The sequence below is a fragment of the Artemia sp. Qi Xiang Cuo genome, chromosome 6 (assembly GCF_049724085.1).
Source record: "Artemia sp. Qi Xiang Cuo chromosome 6, ASM4972408v1, whole genome shotgun sequence".
NCBI classification, from domain to species: Eukaryota; Metazoa; Arthropoda; class Branchiopoda; order Anostraca; family Artemiidae; genus Artemia; species Artemia sp. Qi Xiang Cuo.
In genome coordinates, this window is record NC_142799.1 from 73,413,894 (window position 1) to 73,432,019 (window position 18,126).

Consider the following 18,126-nt stretch of genomic DNA (forward strand, 5'->3'; position numbering starts at 1 on the left):
TTTTTTTCTAAATTGGGATCATAACGGCATCGATACTTTGGTTTTTCATCATCCCCTAAAGATGTAACTGTATTATATTGCATTGGAAAATCGAATGCAGAGAGCAATATTCCATTTTTTATCGTACAACTCGCATTTTTTTTTTACTCTTAGTAAAGGTTCGATGGCATTTTTCAGCCGAAATAGGATCATCAATTTCGACTAGATTACGGATTTGATCACTAGGACGCATGATCAATATCAAATGCGGTGGTCCACGTTTTTGAAATTAAATTGTATACACTTATGCTGCCACTTTTCCAAATATCTATTTTTTATCAATACCATTGGTTATTTCATAAAATTTCAATTTCACAATTCGAGCAACGAGATCGCGACAATCTTGAGTGAGCAATTTTACGATAAACTTATGATCATTAGATTTAAACGTGCTGCTTCTTTTATTTTGGGCCAATCAGGATTACAAGTCATAGTTATAAAGAAATCTGGTAAATCGAAGCAACGAAAAATAGCCAAAGCATCTTCGAAATATTCAGCAAAGTAAAGGGATGATCCGGTGAATGATGACGGAAGTATTATTTTTTCGCCAACGACTGCATTTTGTTTCGAAGCTCAGTCGTTGAGAAGTCGTGTAACACCTACGTAGTTTTTGGTCACAATAGTTTACTGGTTGAATTTTATCCATTGGACGCAATCAAGCTCAATGCGAATATCTTTATCGACAATAAATTGTTGAAATAGTCTTCCACGAAATGTGAAACATTAAAGCCAATCCGACACATGTCGGGTGTTATAGTTCGCAGAGGTTGAAAAGCGACACGTTACGTCGCCAATTCAAGATCAAGTTCCATTTATTTCCATAAATAACAATAACAAAAACAATATCAAAAAGGGCTCAATGGCCCGTTATTTGGGAAACGACACAGAATAAATGAGCAATATTAAAACTTGGCATAAACAATACTAAACAATGTCTAATTTATAAATCTATAAGGAAAAGAAGTCAACTCACTGACAGTCAACACGAAACAGCGACCCTCATCACCCGACAATAAAAAAAAAAAAAAAAATTATCTATAACATCATGGATCCACCGCCAAAAAAAAAAAAACCCCCCCCCCCCCCCCAAAAAAAAAACTAAACAAACAAAAACACCATAAAACAACTATAAATTATTTAATATTTACCTTTAATAAGAAACTTTTCATCTGTCTTTTAAAAGGAGCCGAGTGTTTGTGACTGACGAATCTCAGCAGGAACCAAGGTCCAAGCACGTACCACAGTCAAGACCAGACCAAAGTCTGAACGAACCGAGGGAGTAGTAGGAATCATCACATCCTCCCAGTTTCGAACTGCGTACAAATTTACTTCCCCTACTAGCTTAGGTAGTCCAGAAAAGCAAAATGGGAGATCTCCGTGGAAGAATTGATATGCCAACGAAGATAGAGATATAACATAAATATCTCTAATCTTAAGGAGATCAACAGAAATGTGTGTAGTCGACTGGAGAACTCTTACCGCTTTCTCATGAAGAATATGAACAGGAGCAAGTACAGAAGGAAACGTAGACATCCACACAGACGAACAGTAACATATATAAGGAAAAATGAGAGAGAAATATAAAAGACGGAGTACAGGAAAAGGAAATAAACACCTTAATTTACAGATGATTCCAAGTCCACGGGAAATTTTCACTTTTATTACTTGAACGTGCCACTTAAACGATAAATTTTCATCCAAAAAAACTTCCAGGAATCGCACATATCGATCCGGGAGACGACTTATGGAGCCTCTTGGTGTAGGAAGCTCAGTAATTGTCCGGCAGGTCATACCTGTACGGGAAAAAATAAGAAGGTACGACTTTTTTTTACATTTAAAGCTAGTTGATTTATGTCAAACCAATGGAGTATCTTCTCAGTCAGTGCTTGAAGCTTCAGAATAAGGGATGACTCATCCGGAGCTGCAGCACCTAGAGTAGTGTCATCTGCAAATGCTACCAGTTCTTCTCGACTATCAGATGTGGACGCCGATATAGTCTTAAATTAACATTTGTGACACAATCCACAGCAAACATTGGGAATTGGGGTGTTAAGAAGTCGGTAGAGGTCGTTCACGTAAATCAGGAAGAGGGTTGGCCCAAGAATAGAACCTTGGGGTACTCCGTATTCAATTTGAACTTCCTTGTCTGTATCGTCCATGGCGATAGATTTGTCAGTGAGGTATGAAGAGAACCAAGACAATGCTTCCCCACGCACACCATGATGAGAAAGTTTACCAATGAGGATCTTTTGTGTAAGGCTGTCAAAAGCTTTCTTTACATCAAGAAAAATTCAAACCGTGTTAGATGTGGACGACTTGCGTAAGGTGTTTGAAGTCGTAAATTCACCTTCCATCCTGATGTTCCAGCTGCACAAAACAATGGGTAGGTAAAAGGCTCCACACTATGGTTGGTATTTTTTTAATGGACAAGATTTATGCCACATTGTTTTACAGCCATTTTATATGACAGAAAACTATGGTCAGCATTAAGAGAAAGCACAGCGCATACTTCATTGCGTATATGAGGTTAATCTGTCTATTACCGGCAACATCTGAAACAGTGAAAATGAGCTACATGTTTGGAGGTTGCTGTCCCAGTGAAGCACCGAGACGATTTACATTATCCTCCACTTCTCGCATTTACTCGTAACCTTTGGCATAGAAGTTTGTGTCTAGCAATATTTTTCCAAGAGATCCATAAGGTTACGAGAGATCCATTAATTTTAAGGATGTGCGAGGCATTCTTTAACAGCTTCATCGGGGTCTAAAAAGTACATTTGGCCATATGAATGTGGTTCAAAATCACCTTCAGTGGCTTATGATGGTGGAGCCGCTATATTGATTTTGTGATAAATTTGTCCAGATACTTTAAAACTGAAAACATTACGACTATTGATGGTTCGGTCATCCCTTATATTGAATGAAGCTAGAGTGAAATATGAGTTCAAGTTTTGGATTTGTTTTTGGAACTCTTTAAAGAGCAAATAACGTCCTACAAAAAGACAAACCGATTCATTTAGAAATTGTGGAGGTGGCAATGCAATTTGACAAGGCAAGCAGCAATCTTTAGTGAATTATCTTTGTTTGCAACTCTTTCATCGGGAAAATTGAGGGCTGTACAGTGAATACATACAATGTTGAAGGGTCCCAATAACTTGTAATTAATACTTACATAGTTCACAGTACTCTTGCTGGTTTGTAATGGGTTTTTTAATGGAGCTTGTTGGTGTCAAAAATAGTGACAAAGTTGTTCTTCTAACCTAATCTGTTTTCTTTTTTACTCTCATTTTTGACACATTCTGATGCTTGCTGTTACATATCTTCTAACCAAGCAATTCTTTTTTCTTTTTTATTTTCAACTTGTTCTGATATTCGCTGTCACATGTCTTTTAAGCACACAATTCTTTGTTCTTGACTTTCGTTTTTATTCTTTTCGATCCTCTTATATTGCAAGTAGTCTAGTCGCATGTTAATTTCTTCTTCATTTTGGGTTTTTATTATTTCAGAAAATTTGTCAATGTTGTTTTGCTTTAGCTGCCCATATTGGTCTAGTCTCATATAATGGTCTAGGTTGTTCATTTTGATCCATTGTGAATTTACGTTGTTCGGGTCGTTCTCTTGAACTTATCACGTTTGATTGTTCAGGGGGTTTGACAAAAATTCCTTTTGTTCTAATGAATCATAATTTATAACAATTGTAAATTTATGTTTTTTGGGTCTTCTCTAGCCATATTATTTTTCACTTATATGCTTGCTTTTCAAGAATATACTAATAGATCTTCCTAAGCAACACTAGTTTTTGTGCTACGAACGACGTCATTGAAATAGATTAAGACGTGATTTTTCATATGACATCACATCACATGGATAAACAGAAAAGGCATGGATAAACAGCCTTTTATATTAGTATATGATCTCATTACAATACTAGTGTAATTCATTTCCAGAAAGTTGGACCTAGCCCAGCTCTTGCAGGCCTAGTTGGTGGAATTGGTTCTAACGTGACTCTTGGAGCTACTGGAGGAAATGGAACACGAATTGAAGGTTTTGCACCATTCGGAGAAATTAGCAATGTTGTTCGAGATCCCAAATTGCCATCTTGTGCATATTTGCTGCAAACAAGGATCCCTGATCGACAATACTGTGATAGATACCATGTTTGTACAACCAAGGGATTGGTTGGGGAATTTTGCCCCGATGGGTTTGTTTTTGACATACAAAGGGAAGAATGCCACCTACCAGGATCGGTGAATTGCACAGGAAGACCCTTGAGACGTGAGTATTTAATTTTTTGACACATAATTTTTGCACTGCTTGAATATGCATATAAATATATTACTATTTTTATAAGTGAACAACAGTTATGTACATATTTATGTTCTTAAAAAAAGATCGATATTTGTTCAGAAAAATTGGTATCCTGGTTTATTCTCGCATAAAAAAAAACGATTTAGATAGGTCAGAAATTTGAGAAAATTTGTTTAGAGCCTTAGTTTTGGAAACAAACTGTAATAATCAAACATCTTTGAATAGACTGCAGTATGAAAAGACATTAAATTGTCTAAAAACAAAAAACTGGTAATTGCAAAATTATTCATATATATTTTAACAAGGGATTACAACAATTCAAAAACCTTAAAAATAAAACCAAAAGTTTGAAGCTTAGTAGAAATCGCTGTTAGAAATTGGACTTGCTTAATAATCAAATATCTTTCAAAAGACACAGTATGAAAAGACATTAAATTGCGTAAAGAGAAAAAAAATGGTAACTGCAGAAATATTTGTGTATATTTTAACAAGGGATTACAACAATTCGAAAATCTTAAAAAAGAAAACCAAAGTTGGAAGCTTGGTAGAAATTGTTGTTTTCGGGAAAATTGGCATCCTATCCTGATATATTCTGGCCCAAAAAAACGATTTAGATAGTTCAGAAGTTTGAGAAATTTGTTAACAGACTTAATTTTAGAAAAAAAAACTATTTACGTGAGTAACATCATTTTTATATGGATCAGTATTGTAATGACGTTGTCACACTTGTCTCACTTATGAGGAAAAATTGAAGATTTTCAGGTATGAAGAAGCATATTAAATTTCTTAAAGAGTAAAAAACTGGTAATTGCAAAAACAGTTATATATGTTTATATATTGACAAGGGATTACAACAATTTCAAAACCTTAAAAAAGAAAACCAAAAGTTTGAAGCTTAGTAGAAGTCGTTGTAAGAAATCGAACTTGCTGTAATAATCAAATATCTGTGAATAGACTTTAGTATGATAAGACACTGAGTTACGGAAAGAACAAAAAATGGGTAATTTCAAAAATATTTGTATATATTTTAACAAGGGATTACAACAATTCAAAAACCTTAAAAAATAAAACAAAAAGTTTGAAGCTTAGTAGATATCGTTGTTAGAAATCGGACTTGCTGTAATAATCAAACATATTTGAATAGACCTCAGTTTGAAAAGAGATTTAATTGCGTAAAGAGCAAAAAAATTGATAATTGCAAAAATCTTTGTTTGCAATTGCGACAATTCAAAAATTGATTGCAACAATTCAAAAACCTTAAACAATTAAACCAAAAGTTTGAAGCCGAGTGGAAATCGTTGTTAGAAGTCGGACTTGCTGTAATAATGAAATATCTTTGAATAGTCCGCAGTATGAAAAGAAATTTAATTGTGTAAAGAGCAAAAGAACTGGTAATTGCAAAAATATTTGTATATATTTTAACAAGGGATTACAACAATTCAAAAACCTTGAAAAATAAAACAAAAAGTTTGAAGATTAGTAGAAGCTTCAAACTGGTATGAAAACACAACAAAATGTCTGCGATTAGAAGACAAGTGACAAAGAGAAGCCATATGAAGAAGCCTGCCGCGTGCCGAGTGCTGGGGCTATATATATATATATATATATATATATATATATATATATATATATATATATATATATATATATATATATAATATATATATATATATATATATATATATATATATATATATATATATATATATATATATATATATATATATATATATATATATATATATATATATATCGGCAAGTACAAACAGCTCCTCTCATTTGATCTGCCATCAGCAGTTCAATCACCCTGGAACACGTATTTTGGCAGAAACTTTCTCAAAATGCCTTTGAAACCAACTTGAGACTTCGAAACCTATTTTTAATTCCTAAGAACATCTAATAATAACATTGCACTACTAATTAACGATTTTCATGTATGTATTGGAATAAATTAATTTAAAATTAGTTTCTTCAAAATTAGTGTTCCAACGTTGAAGCCAAGTTTCGGCGTTCAAGAGAGATCTGACTTGTCTACCCGTGAAAAGATCTAATGTCGCTTATGTTTATACCGGTTTATACATTCTCTGGAGCAATCGCACCTCGGTCCGGGGTTTTATAATGGGTGAGATAGGGAATGATCATAATGCTATTATATATACTGTGGATTTAGCTAACCAGCAACTACTTATGATTTACATCTAAAAGTAAGGAGCAACATTAAAACTTAAAACGAACAGAAATTATTGCGTATATAAGGGGGGTTGTTCTTCCTCAACACCTCAATCTTTACGCTAAAGTTTTTTAGTTCTTTTAAAAAAGCCTCTTATTTTTCTAATTAAACAAACAGTGTTTCGGGAGTCGTTCTTAAAGAATTGGGATAGAACTGAAACTTCAGCGTAAAGAGCGAGGTGTTCAGGAGGAGCAACCCCCCTCATATGCGTATTAATTTCTGTTCGTTTCAAGTTTTAATGTTGCTCCTTACTTTGAGCGGAAAAACTTGTTTCTCTTATTTAATTTCTGATCGTTTTTGAGATAACAGCAGGAAATCTGGCCACACCTTCACGAATAAATCCCTCCTGCTCAAAGATTTATTCTCTAGACAATTCAATCCTGGTGAAAATTTACCCTGGACAATAACCTTTAACATCTCCACGTGTAAAATTGAGTTGGCAATGTGAAAGCAATACATTAGAAGAATTTTATAGAGGAATTCTGGCAAATTCCCCTAGTGTAGAATTTCTCCTGAAATACCCCTGGATACTACCCTCTCCATGGAAAATTTTTCCCGTGAAAAAAAAACACCAGCAGAAAATCTCCCACCCCCCAAAAATGTAGGTATATTTTCCAATAAAAAATACTATACGTAAAGAAATTGGCAGATTTTTTAAATTAAAGACCTTTCTCCATGAGCTTTGGGGGGGTCTTGTATCTCCAAAGACATAGTTCTCCGGTCTTGCAACTATTCTGAACAAAATGGCTATCTCAAAATTTTGATTGGGCCATTTGAGAAAAAAGGGGCGTGGGCGAGGACCTAGTTGCCCTCCAATTTTTTTGGTCACTTAAAAAGGACACTTGAACTCTTAATTTCCGTTCGGATGAGACCCCTGACCATATTCAAGGACCACTGGGTCGATACAATCACCCCTGGAAAAAAAAAACAAAAAAAACGCATCCGTGATCTTTCAACTTGGAAAAATACAAAATTCCACATTTTTTTTAGATAGGAGCTTGAAACCTATATAGTGGGGTTCTCTGATACGCTGAATCAGATGGTGTGATTTCCATTAAGATTCTATGACTTTTAGGAGGTTTTCTCCCCTTTTTTCGAGAATCAGGCGAATTTTACCAGGCTCGTAACCTCTGATGGATAAGACTAAACATAATGAAACTTACATATTTAAAATCAGCATAAGAATTTGATTCTTTTGATATATCTACTGGTATCAAAACTCCGTTTTTTAGAGTTTCGATTACTATTGAGCCGGGTCGCTCCTTACTTACAGTTCGTTATCACAAACTGTTTTAAAAAAAAGAACTTCTTTCAAATGATGTGAGTACAGATGACATCACTTAAAAGGAACAGGAAACAAGCCCATGTAAAACGAGAGGGGTTACTCCTACCACCCCCATGCTCATCGTGCTGAATTTAGCTTGTGTTGTACTGAAATGATTTTGGAATGCAATAAATACAACCAGTTTGTAATTGCACAAACGTTCTGTTTATTCGTTGACTATCAAAACATTTTAAAGGAAAAGTTTATTGTATAAAACAAATACAACGAAATGAACCCTTTCTATCTCGAATATTTGGAATAAAAAGTAAAATTTAATTGTAAAGAATGAACTGTTGAAGGGACGGAAACTCTTTCAATATGTTTGATAATTCATCCCACTTTAATTTCAACGTCATTACCTTTAATTTTAAATAAATCAATTTTAACTCCAAAGTTTGTATTATGTATTTAACCTTAATTTAGCTTTAAGTTAAATTTTAGATAAATTTATTTTGAATACAACTTCCGTTACCTTTTTCCCACAAGTCAGGGCTTTCCTATAAAAAGGTTTAGCTCCTTATAACTAAACTAAAATTAAGGTTTAGCTTTTTATAACAGTGTTTTGAGAATGAAAGAGGGCAATTAGGCGCATCCGCTTCGGTCAGAAAAATATGATTATGATATACATGAGGATGGCTTCCACACCTCCCTATACCCTATTCCCTACTCCCTATTTTTTCTGTGAGAAATTTTTTTTGAGGAGAGGAAGGGAAGTCTAAAACTGAAAATGAATGAAGTTTTGGAGGTTTCGAGAGTACAGGGTGCTAGAATAGGTTTGAAAATTAATGTTAAGAAGACTAAGTCACTAAGGCTAGGAATAAGTGAAGATGAAAAGGTGACGTTGGGTAATGAAAAGATTGATCGGGTGGGCAGCTTCACTTACCTTGGTAGGATTATTAGTAATGATGGTGGGAGCAATGAAGATATTAAAAATAAAGCAGCTAAGGCTCATGGTGTGTTTTCACAGTTAAAAAAAGTCTGAAAAAATTGGGAGATAAGTAAATAAACCAATATAAAAGCATTAAAAGCCACAGAAATCAAATTGGCCAGGTATGACTCTGAAGTTTAGACGCTCCGAAAAGCGGATGAAGAAATGCTGGATGTTTTCCAGAGAAATCGCTTAAGGATTGTTCTGGGTATCCGGCTGACTGACCGTATGTCAAACAATAGGCTATACGAAAAACGTGGTTCAATACCGCTCTCTAGGGCTATAATTAAAGAAAGGTTGAGGTGGCTAGGGCACGTTGTGCGGATGAACGAAACAGATTGCCGAAGATTGTTCATTTCGGCCAACCGTCTAGGGCTAAACGGAAATCCGGTCGTCCTCGTCTGGGGTGGGAGGACGTCATAAAGAAAGATTTAATGGAAATGGGAACTTCGTGGGCGGGTGTAAAAAGGGTGGCTTTGAATAGGTTGGGGTGGAGGAGTGTTGGCCTGTGTTGGCCTTATTTGCGATAATAAAAAAAAAACTTTATTTATGCAGTATAAACAAGCCTCATCATCAACCAAGACAAGGCCTAAAATTCCTTTTAAAGATTAATTTCTAAGTATAATACATAAAATCCGTCACTGATACTGCCTTTCTGTTTCTATTTTTCTTGCATAAAAAATGTTATTCATTTTGTTCGATTTTTGGCAATTTGTTTGTTCTTCATAAATGTCTGATTATAATAATTTGGTTAAATAATGATAATGGAATCTTAAAGTTTCATCATTTATTTATATTTATTTTTTTTCACTTTGTCAATTTCTTGAGAATATATATATATATATATATATATATATATATATATATATATATATATATATATATATATATATATATATATATATATATATATATATATATATATATATATATATATATATATATATATATATATATATATATATATATATATATATATATATATATATATATATATATATATATATATATATATATATATATAAATGAAGCGTACACTCAAGGGTCGACCAAAAATCATTTTGTTCAAGCTGATTCAAGGTTTTAAGCCCTTCTTTCAAAGTCAAGCCCTCCCTTCAAAGCAAGTTTTTCTATAATTTTCCTGAAGACTATACTCACTTTTATGTTTTAGGTTTTTTGTACTTGATTCAACAAAATGCCTTATGCAATAAATTAACAACCTAATAGAGGGGGGGAGGGTCTAATTTTAAATGTTCAAATATAAATTCGACTCGTCAAGACTATGTTTAAAATGACTGAAATTCCAAAACAATTTCAAGCGCTTCCTGAAAAAATCCATTTATTCATTTATTTTCAAATTTACGGCATGAGTCGCCCAGGCTAATGCTATCGCGCGAAAGCATTCATTAGATTATTTCCTTCCCTGAACGCTGAGATAAAGCTTTTCAACATGATAAGGAAATCTTTGACCTGGAAAGATCTAATAAAAAATGGGACAAAAGGGACACAAATTGGGCTGAAAATCGTTGTTTCCCACATCGAAATTTAAGTTCTTACGAAAAATGCTTGGGCTAGCACCATGATTGATAATAAAGAGGGCATTAAGATCACTAACTATTTGGCAAACACAAGTTAACTAAAAGTAGGACTTTCTTTTTAAAGAGGAATTAAATAGTATTTTGTCGCAGCTTAGATTAAGTCTCTGTTTGTATTCAAAACTGTTCAGTTTTCAGTTCAAGCTTCACTCTTCAGCCTTCACTTCTTTTTTAGCTTTAAGTTGTCATTGCTTTAAGCTTACTCTGTTAGTCCAAGCTTCATTCCAATTTTGTTCGATATTCCTAATAACAACTGATAGTATTCTAACAAAGAGGAACAGATATACAAACATACGTTGAGACCCAGCACTGTACAACTGGCTAGCATAAGCGAACCCATACCAAGGCCGTATCCAAGGGAGGGGGTAGGTGTTTTGAATTTCCCCTCCCCCGAAATCTTTGTGCGACTCGTAAAAAGTTAAAAAAGAATATAAACAAATTTTTGATGCGTTTTTAGAGTTTTTTTTGTAACCCCCTCCGGAGAAAAATTATTTTGTGAACCTCCCCCCCCCCCCCTCAAAAAAATCTTGGATACGACCCTGACCCATACCCGTACTTAGTATGACCAGTTTATAACCTAATAGCAAGCATAACAGAGCCCAATAACTGATAGGGACAACCAAGCCCATTTCCGTACTATGCATGTTCTGAAAATACAAGTTACAGCCCAACAACCCCCCTAATTTGAAAAGATTTGCCATGGCTTCTTCCTTTTGTTTTCTTCAGATCGGTCTATCGGAATAACAAACTATATGTATTTTGAACAGTGAGCTTTTGTTTTTCAGTTAATTTAAAAAACTTTTTCCACAAAATAAGTTTTTCAAAGAAAAGTAAAGAACTCCATTAAACAAAAAATGAGCAACAACAAAATAAAACAACTTACCTAGCTTGAAACTACCACACATGAGTATCGATAAAGAAATTCAACCCAAAACGAACAGAAATTACAATAAATAACTGAGTCAAACTCAAAACGAGCAGAAATTAACATAAGTTGTGCGCTAAGCCCCTATGCCTTTCCAAGGCCAGAACAAAATCTGCACTTTACTGAAAAAATACAAATGAATGTGGATTGTCAGTTTAATATAGCCTACAAATACTGATATTTAGTAATCAAAATGTTAAAATTATTTGATTTATTAATGTTATAACAGTATAAACATTTATATTTTTTCAGTTAAAGATTTTTATTTCACTGTATTTTATTTTTCAATGTTTTTAATATGAAAGTAAATATTTGTAACGTGAATAGTTTTCAGTAAAGCACAAATACCACAATAGGTCTTAGACCTTTAAAACAGTTCGTTACCACGATCTGTAAGTAAGGAGCGACCCGGCTCAAAGGTAACCGAAACTCTAGAAAACGGTTATTTGATACCAATAGATACATCAAAAGAATCACATTTTAATGCTGATTTCAAATATATAACTTTCATCAAATTTAGTCCTACCTGAGAAAATTTGGCTGATTTTCGAAAAAAGGGGGAAAGACCCCCTAAAAACTATAGAACCTTAATGAAAATCACACCATTATATTCAGCGTATCAGAGAACCCTACTGTAGAGGTTTCAAGCTCCTATCTACAAAAATTTGGAATTTTGCTTTTTTTTGCCAGAAGAAAGATCACGGATGCGTGTTTATTTGTTTTTTTGTTGTTTTTCTTTCAGGGGAGATCGTATCGACCTAGTGGTCCTAGAATATCGTGGGAGGACTTATTGGAACGAAAATTAAAAGTTCTAGTGCCCTTTTCAAGTGACCAAAAAATGGAGGGCAACTAGGCCCCCTCCCACGCTCATTTTTCCCGAAGTCACCCGATCAAAATTTTGAGATAACCATTTTGTTAAGCATGGTTGAAAATATGATAACTATGTCCTTTAGGATGACTTAATCCCCCGAAGTCCCCGGGAGGACGGTTGAAAGTTATGAACTTTACCCAATGTTAACATATAGTATTGGTTATTGGGAAGTATACAGACGTTTTCAGGGGGCATTTTTTCTGGTAGTAGGCGGGTGGGTGGGTCGAGGGTTATGTGGGAGGAACTTTTAATAAAGGAAGTTTTCATGGGGAAGGACCATTTCTATGAAGGGGCGCCGGATTTCCCAGCATTATTTAAAAAAAGATCAGAAATTAAATATAAAAAAAAGTTTTCTAAGTGAAAATAAGGAGCAACATCAAAACTTAAAACAAACAAAAAATATTAGGTGCATGATTGGGTTCACCCCCTAGTCAATACCTTGCTCTTTAAGCCAAAGATTTTTTTGTACTTTCATAAGAACTATTTATTCTAAATAACCGAATTTCCCCTAAATAACAATATTAAAAAAAAAATATTCGAAATAACGGCCTTTGTTATTAAGGGGTCATTTTTAGAGAATTGGAACAAAATTACAACTTTAGCTTAAAGAGCGAGGTATTGACTAGGGGACGAGCCCCCTAATATACGTATTATTAATATATGAATATAGAAGATAATTTCTTAAACCACTTGTGCCTTACATCCCATAAAGAAGGAAAAATGACCAACATTGGGTCTCTTGAAGATAAATTAAATCAACAGAAAAAACACAACAACGTGATCGCATTAAGAATGCAAGGGCCTCTCTTTTACAGCACAAAACGAAATAACGCATCAAAGGAAAGCACCGAAGAAAAAAACAACAAAAAACAAACGCAAAAAATTAATGTAAAAAGGACCAAAAAAACAAAGAAAAAACCAAAAACTTAAAAGATGAATAAAATCCAATAAAAGCCAAAAATCAGATGAATTAAAACCAAATACCTAACAACCATGAAAGCGAGTTATTCGCCAATATCCGCGATTTGCACAAAATCCAAAAAAATATGAACTGCCATCGACGGATACTATCCGCTAGTATCCAGTTTAATTTAAGATCCTATTCATATTTTAATTATTACGTATGGTTTTCTTGTATTTTGAGTGGCAAAAAAGTACGAACTCCACATGGTAGCAATAAAAGAAAACGAGAGAATTTTTTTTATGTTAAGCAGAAAGACCATTTGGAGGTTCAGACTACTTGGCTTTGAGAATTGGGATCTCTAAGCAGTTGTCCCCATTTTCTCGCTGTGTCTCGCTTTTAGTCCCTTGAGAAACTAGGAGTGTTTGAAAAAGGATTACGAAGACCTAGAGAAAGTGATTACGAAGCTTGGATATTTCTATGCTGGTCATTAAGCCAGTCTAATTGTTTGTTTACTTTTTGCCATCGCTTATCTCGTTTCGTTATCATCCTTGGGGATAACGAGGGGGAATAAAAGACATTGACTGGAGACAATCGAAGGGAATGTTTCTAGCAGGCTTTGTGTAATTCAATGTTTTACATTCCAAAAAAAGGAATGCATTGTACTGCAGGAAATTTCCTGCTCCTTTTTTGTTGTACGGAGGCCATTCAAATAATACTAAATAATTATATTTAATTATTTGTAAGTTGTAAACATCTTTAGTCATGAATATATAAAATAGATATAGGCCTATGTCACATGGCAGCATATTTAACATATGTTATCATATAACATAGTTTAAACACAGTTACAAACATGCGTAATTGTATGTAGTTATAAACTATTCTTCTCATAAATTCAGCGTACAAGGAAACTTTAGTCTCTGCAATTGAGTGTGACGAGTGTGACCCGCCTTCAGCAAGCGAAATTTTCATTCATCAAAAACGATGTTAAGCAAAAAAGAAATTGTAGTACCAGGAAAAAAAGATCTTGTGGAAGGCGGAAAAAAGACTGGATTGGCGGATTACTGAGCCCCTAAAGATTCCACCAACCCATGAACACACATTTCAATAGGTAAAATCTTCGTACTTGCTTAGGACTCAGTTCTTCCTGGGCCTTATGTGGCACACAAGGCATTGATGATGCCTCTGTATAGACCTGATATGGTAGCTGCAGCAAGGACATTCTTACTACTGGAATTTGAGTGACATAAGCGCACATAGTAGACGACGGTTGTACATGCGTCTGAATGTATCTATAAGTCTTCCCCTCTGTCGACGCTGACGCGGCTACCATCGCTGCACTTGATGCAGGTCCTTTACTCCTTTGTCCAAAGTATATTTCAACGATAAATCCATCTTTTCTTCACCTCTCGGGCTATTAAATCCTGGACAGTTCTCCAACGGTTGTACGCGGTACTAACTTTTTGTCTCCACCCAGCGTTTACTGTGGACCAAGTACATATTCCTGATAGGTGTCAGTCTTTATTCTGTCCTTATATTGATTTTTTTCTATAGTTGACATTTTTCCTGGTTGCAACCATCCTTACTTCAGGACTTGGCTCCTCCTCCTGTACCTCATAGAGGCACATAGTTAGCAACTGAAGAGCCTGTAACCCTCTCTTTAGTAAGCGGCGTAGATATCTTTCTGCTGTAACATTCTGCGTGCGTGCATGGCATGACCGTCCTCCTCATATGTCCTTTGAAACAATTGTCATACTTAGTTTAATTATTGATAAGCGTCTGAGTAATTTGACTCCTTTGCATAGGCCCCATAGACTCTGAACGAGCATTTGATATCTCTAGATACAAGATCTTAAAAGGCTTAGAAATATTTATAGATAAGGGTATAAGGCTAAAGTGATTAGAGTCGTTCCCGAGAGTACCCCATCCTTAACTCCTTGCTCTTTACGCTGAGGTTTGACTTTTTGTCCAATTCTTTAAGGACGACTCTTAAAACACAAGGGATGTTTAATTAGAATAAGAAGCTTTTTGAAAAGAATAGATTAAAGAGCAAGGGATTCAGGAGGGGGCAGTCCCCTCATAGCCTATATGAATAATTTCCTTGCGTTTCAAATTTTACTTTTTCTCCTTACTTTCATTTAAAAAACGTTACGTTTTATTACAGACCTTAATCGTTGGTTTTATTGTTTTGAAAGTCGGTAATCGATTCAAGATGTAGATCACCATAGTTATTGACTTCGGTAGATCCGTTGTAAATTTAAAAGAAGGAGATGATAAATCCAGAACTTCTCACGACCATAAACGAAAACCTATGTGGAGAAAAACCTAAGCATACATGGGTGACCCGTAATTTTTTTAAGTATAATCATTTTCTAATAACTCTAAATAAGCTTTAAGGATTCATTAAAGATTGTTAAAAATACACAAAAATATTGTATTGCTTCAAATTACTTGAAGAGTTGAAGCTAATGTATATAAGAGCATATAGTCAGCTGCAAAATAATTTAGTTCCAAACCATTTTTTTTTCGCTGCATGCTTCGTGAACTTTGCATTGCTGGCCTCTCAATGGATCATTTATCAATGGTAATGTCTGGAAGTTCTGAGAAAAGGCCATGCCGTTTCAAATTACTTGACACTTATATATAATTAATTTTAAAAAAAAAGTTTTTCCGAGGGAAGTAAAGAGCGAAGTTGAAACTTAAAAAGGGAAAAAATTATTACTTCACAGCCTATTTAATATAACTAGTACAAATAAACCAACTAATTATGTTTCCCTGTGCTTTTATGATTATAAAAAACTAGCGCTTTACTAAAAACCAAAAGTCAAGTATAAAAAACAGTATTATTGATTTAAGAGTCAAAAGTGAGTTTGTAGCCAGACAACATTCAACGAATCTATAAAGCTTTTCATGGTCTTACGCCAGTTGTGACATTAGTAACTTTCAGTATAGGTTTTGGAGGTTTTAGAGGTTTTGCGAGTTCAGGGTGCTAGAATTGGTTTGAAAATTAATGTTAGGAAGACTAAGTCACTAAGGCTAGGAATAAGTGAAGATGAAAAGGTGACTTTGGGTAATGAAAAGATTGATCAGGTTGGTAGCTTCACTTACCTTGGTAGTATTATTAGTAAAGATGGTGGGAGCAGTGAAGATGTTAAAAATAGAATAGCCAAGGCTCAGGGTGTTTTTTCACAGTTAAAAACAAGTTTGGAAGAATAGGAAGATCAGTTTGCAAACGAAGATTAGAATATTAGAAGCTACAGTGATGACAGTGGTCAAATATGGTCTTGAAGCACGGGCGCTTAGAAAAGTCGATGAAAATTTACTAGATGTTTTCCAGAGAAATAGCGTAAGGAATGTTTCGAGTATCCGGCTGACTGACCGTATTTCAAATAATAGGCTATACGAAAAATGTGGTTCACTACCGCTCTCTCGGGCTAGAATGAAAGAAAGGTTGAAGTTGCTTGGACGCGTTGTGTTGATGAAGGATAACATATTGCCCAATGTTGTTCGTTTTGGCCAGCCGTTTACAGGTAATTAGAAAGCAGGACACCCCTGTCGGGGATGGGAGAACGCTATAAACAATAATCTAAAGTAGATGGGAGCATCGTTGGCGGGTGTAAAAAGGGAGGCTTTGAATAGATTGGGGTGGATGACGAGCCTGCGTAGCTGTTTTGGCCTCAGGCGCCTTGGTGCTGCGGTGAGTTGTTAGTAGTTGTTGTTAGCAGTAGTAGTAGTAACTTTCAGTATACAATTAAAAGTATCGTAAAAACATAAGCGTAAAACTAAATATTTGTTAATAACCACGAAGTAATTGAACAGCATACAGAAATATTGGATTGATTTATCAAGCAGCATTTTGCTCTCACCAGCTGTAATACCAATAGTGGGTAATATACAGTCTTAAATTGTAAGAAATATGCTTTAGTATCACTTAAAATGAATATCAAATAAGACATAATATGAACTCTGGTTCATATTTCTCTCTATACAAAAGTGAATTTTAAGCTATGGTACAAATTCTAAAGCTACTCTGTAGTCCTAATGCTATTAAGATGGCCTTAATTTGAACTTGCGTACAAACTAATCATGATCTGACCTTCGAAGAGCCAAAACGAGAGCCAGTCATTCAACTGAGCCCTTCTGCAGAAGTGATACCAAATTAAACGTAAAAGAAATAAAGAAAATCGTAAAATGGATTGTTGCTTTATCTTAAAAGGGATGGATCCTAAAAGGGATTGATAATATTTTGATTCTATAAAAGGTATCCTTAATTGGTTTGCTTTTACTGTACCAAAATTCCTATATTATTTTGAGTTTTCAGTAAAGCGCTAGTTTTGTATGATCATAAAAGCATAGGGAAACATAATTAGTTGGTTTATTTGTACTAGTTATATTAATATATATTAAATAGGCTGTGAAATAAATTTTTTGTCCGTTTGAAGTTTCAACTTCGCTCTTTACTTCCCTCTTTGTTTTTTTAAATTAAGGTTTATTGGTTTTTTATTAAAATGTAATGCAGAAAGAATGTTGCCATGATCTTTTTTTATTTATACGGAATAATGTATGTTCGTTTTAAGTTTTAATGTCACTCCTTAGTTTCAGTTGAAAACATATTTCTAATATAATTTCTAATTACCACCGTTCTAGGGGAGATAGGGCACCTCTAAAATACACTGCAAACAACCTTGACAGCTAAGAAGAATTTTAGTCTATAACATAAAGTTTATTATCCAAACTTCACAAAAGAATACATGTTTTTCAGGAAAATTTGTTTTTTGATGAACAAAAACCCGTTTTTACTCGGCCGACTTCGCCTGAAAAAGCCTAACTAAAGACAGGGCTTTATAAATCACCTACTGACTAGTAGAAACTAGAAGGCCTCTCTAACAAAAGAAAGCTGTTTAAGGGCTCATTTAAAAGCTTATATTTATACTTAATCGCTTCTTATAAATTTGACTTGATAGCACATTCCCACAAAGTGCACTTTCGGTTGTTTCTCCAT

The 18,126-nt window shown here is 34.4% G+C and overlaps 1 protein-coding gene across 1 annotated transcript in view; it reads left to right on the forward strand.

The window, feature by feature from the left end:
* The window catches only part of LOC148951578 (uncharacterized), a 103,445-nt gene that overhangs the window by 55,011 nt on the left and 30,308 nt on the right, over positions 1 to 18,126 (forward strand). The window contains exon 5 of the mRNA XM_089090343.1: positions 3,987 to 4,314. Within this exon, the coding sequence (XP_088946469.1) occupies positions 3,987 to 4,314 (328 nt within the window). The remainder of the gene's footprint in view (positions 1 to 3,986; positions 4,315 to 18,126) is intronic.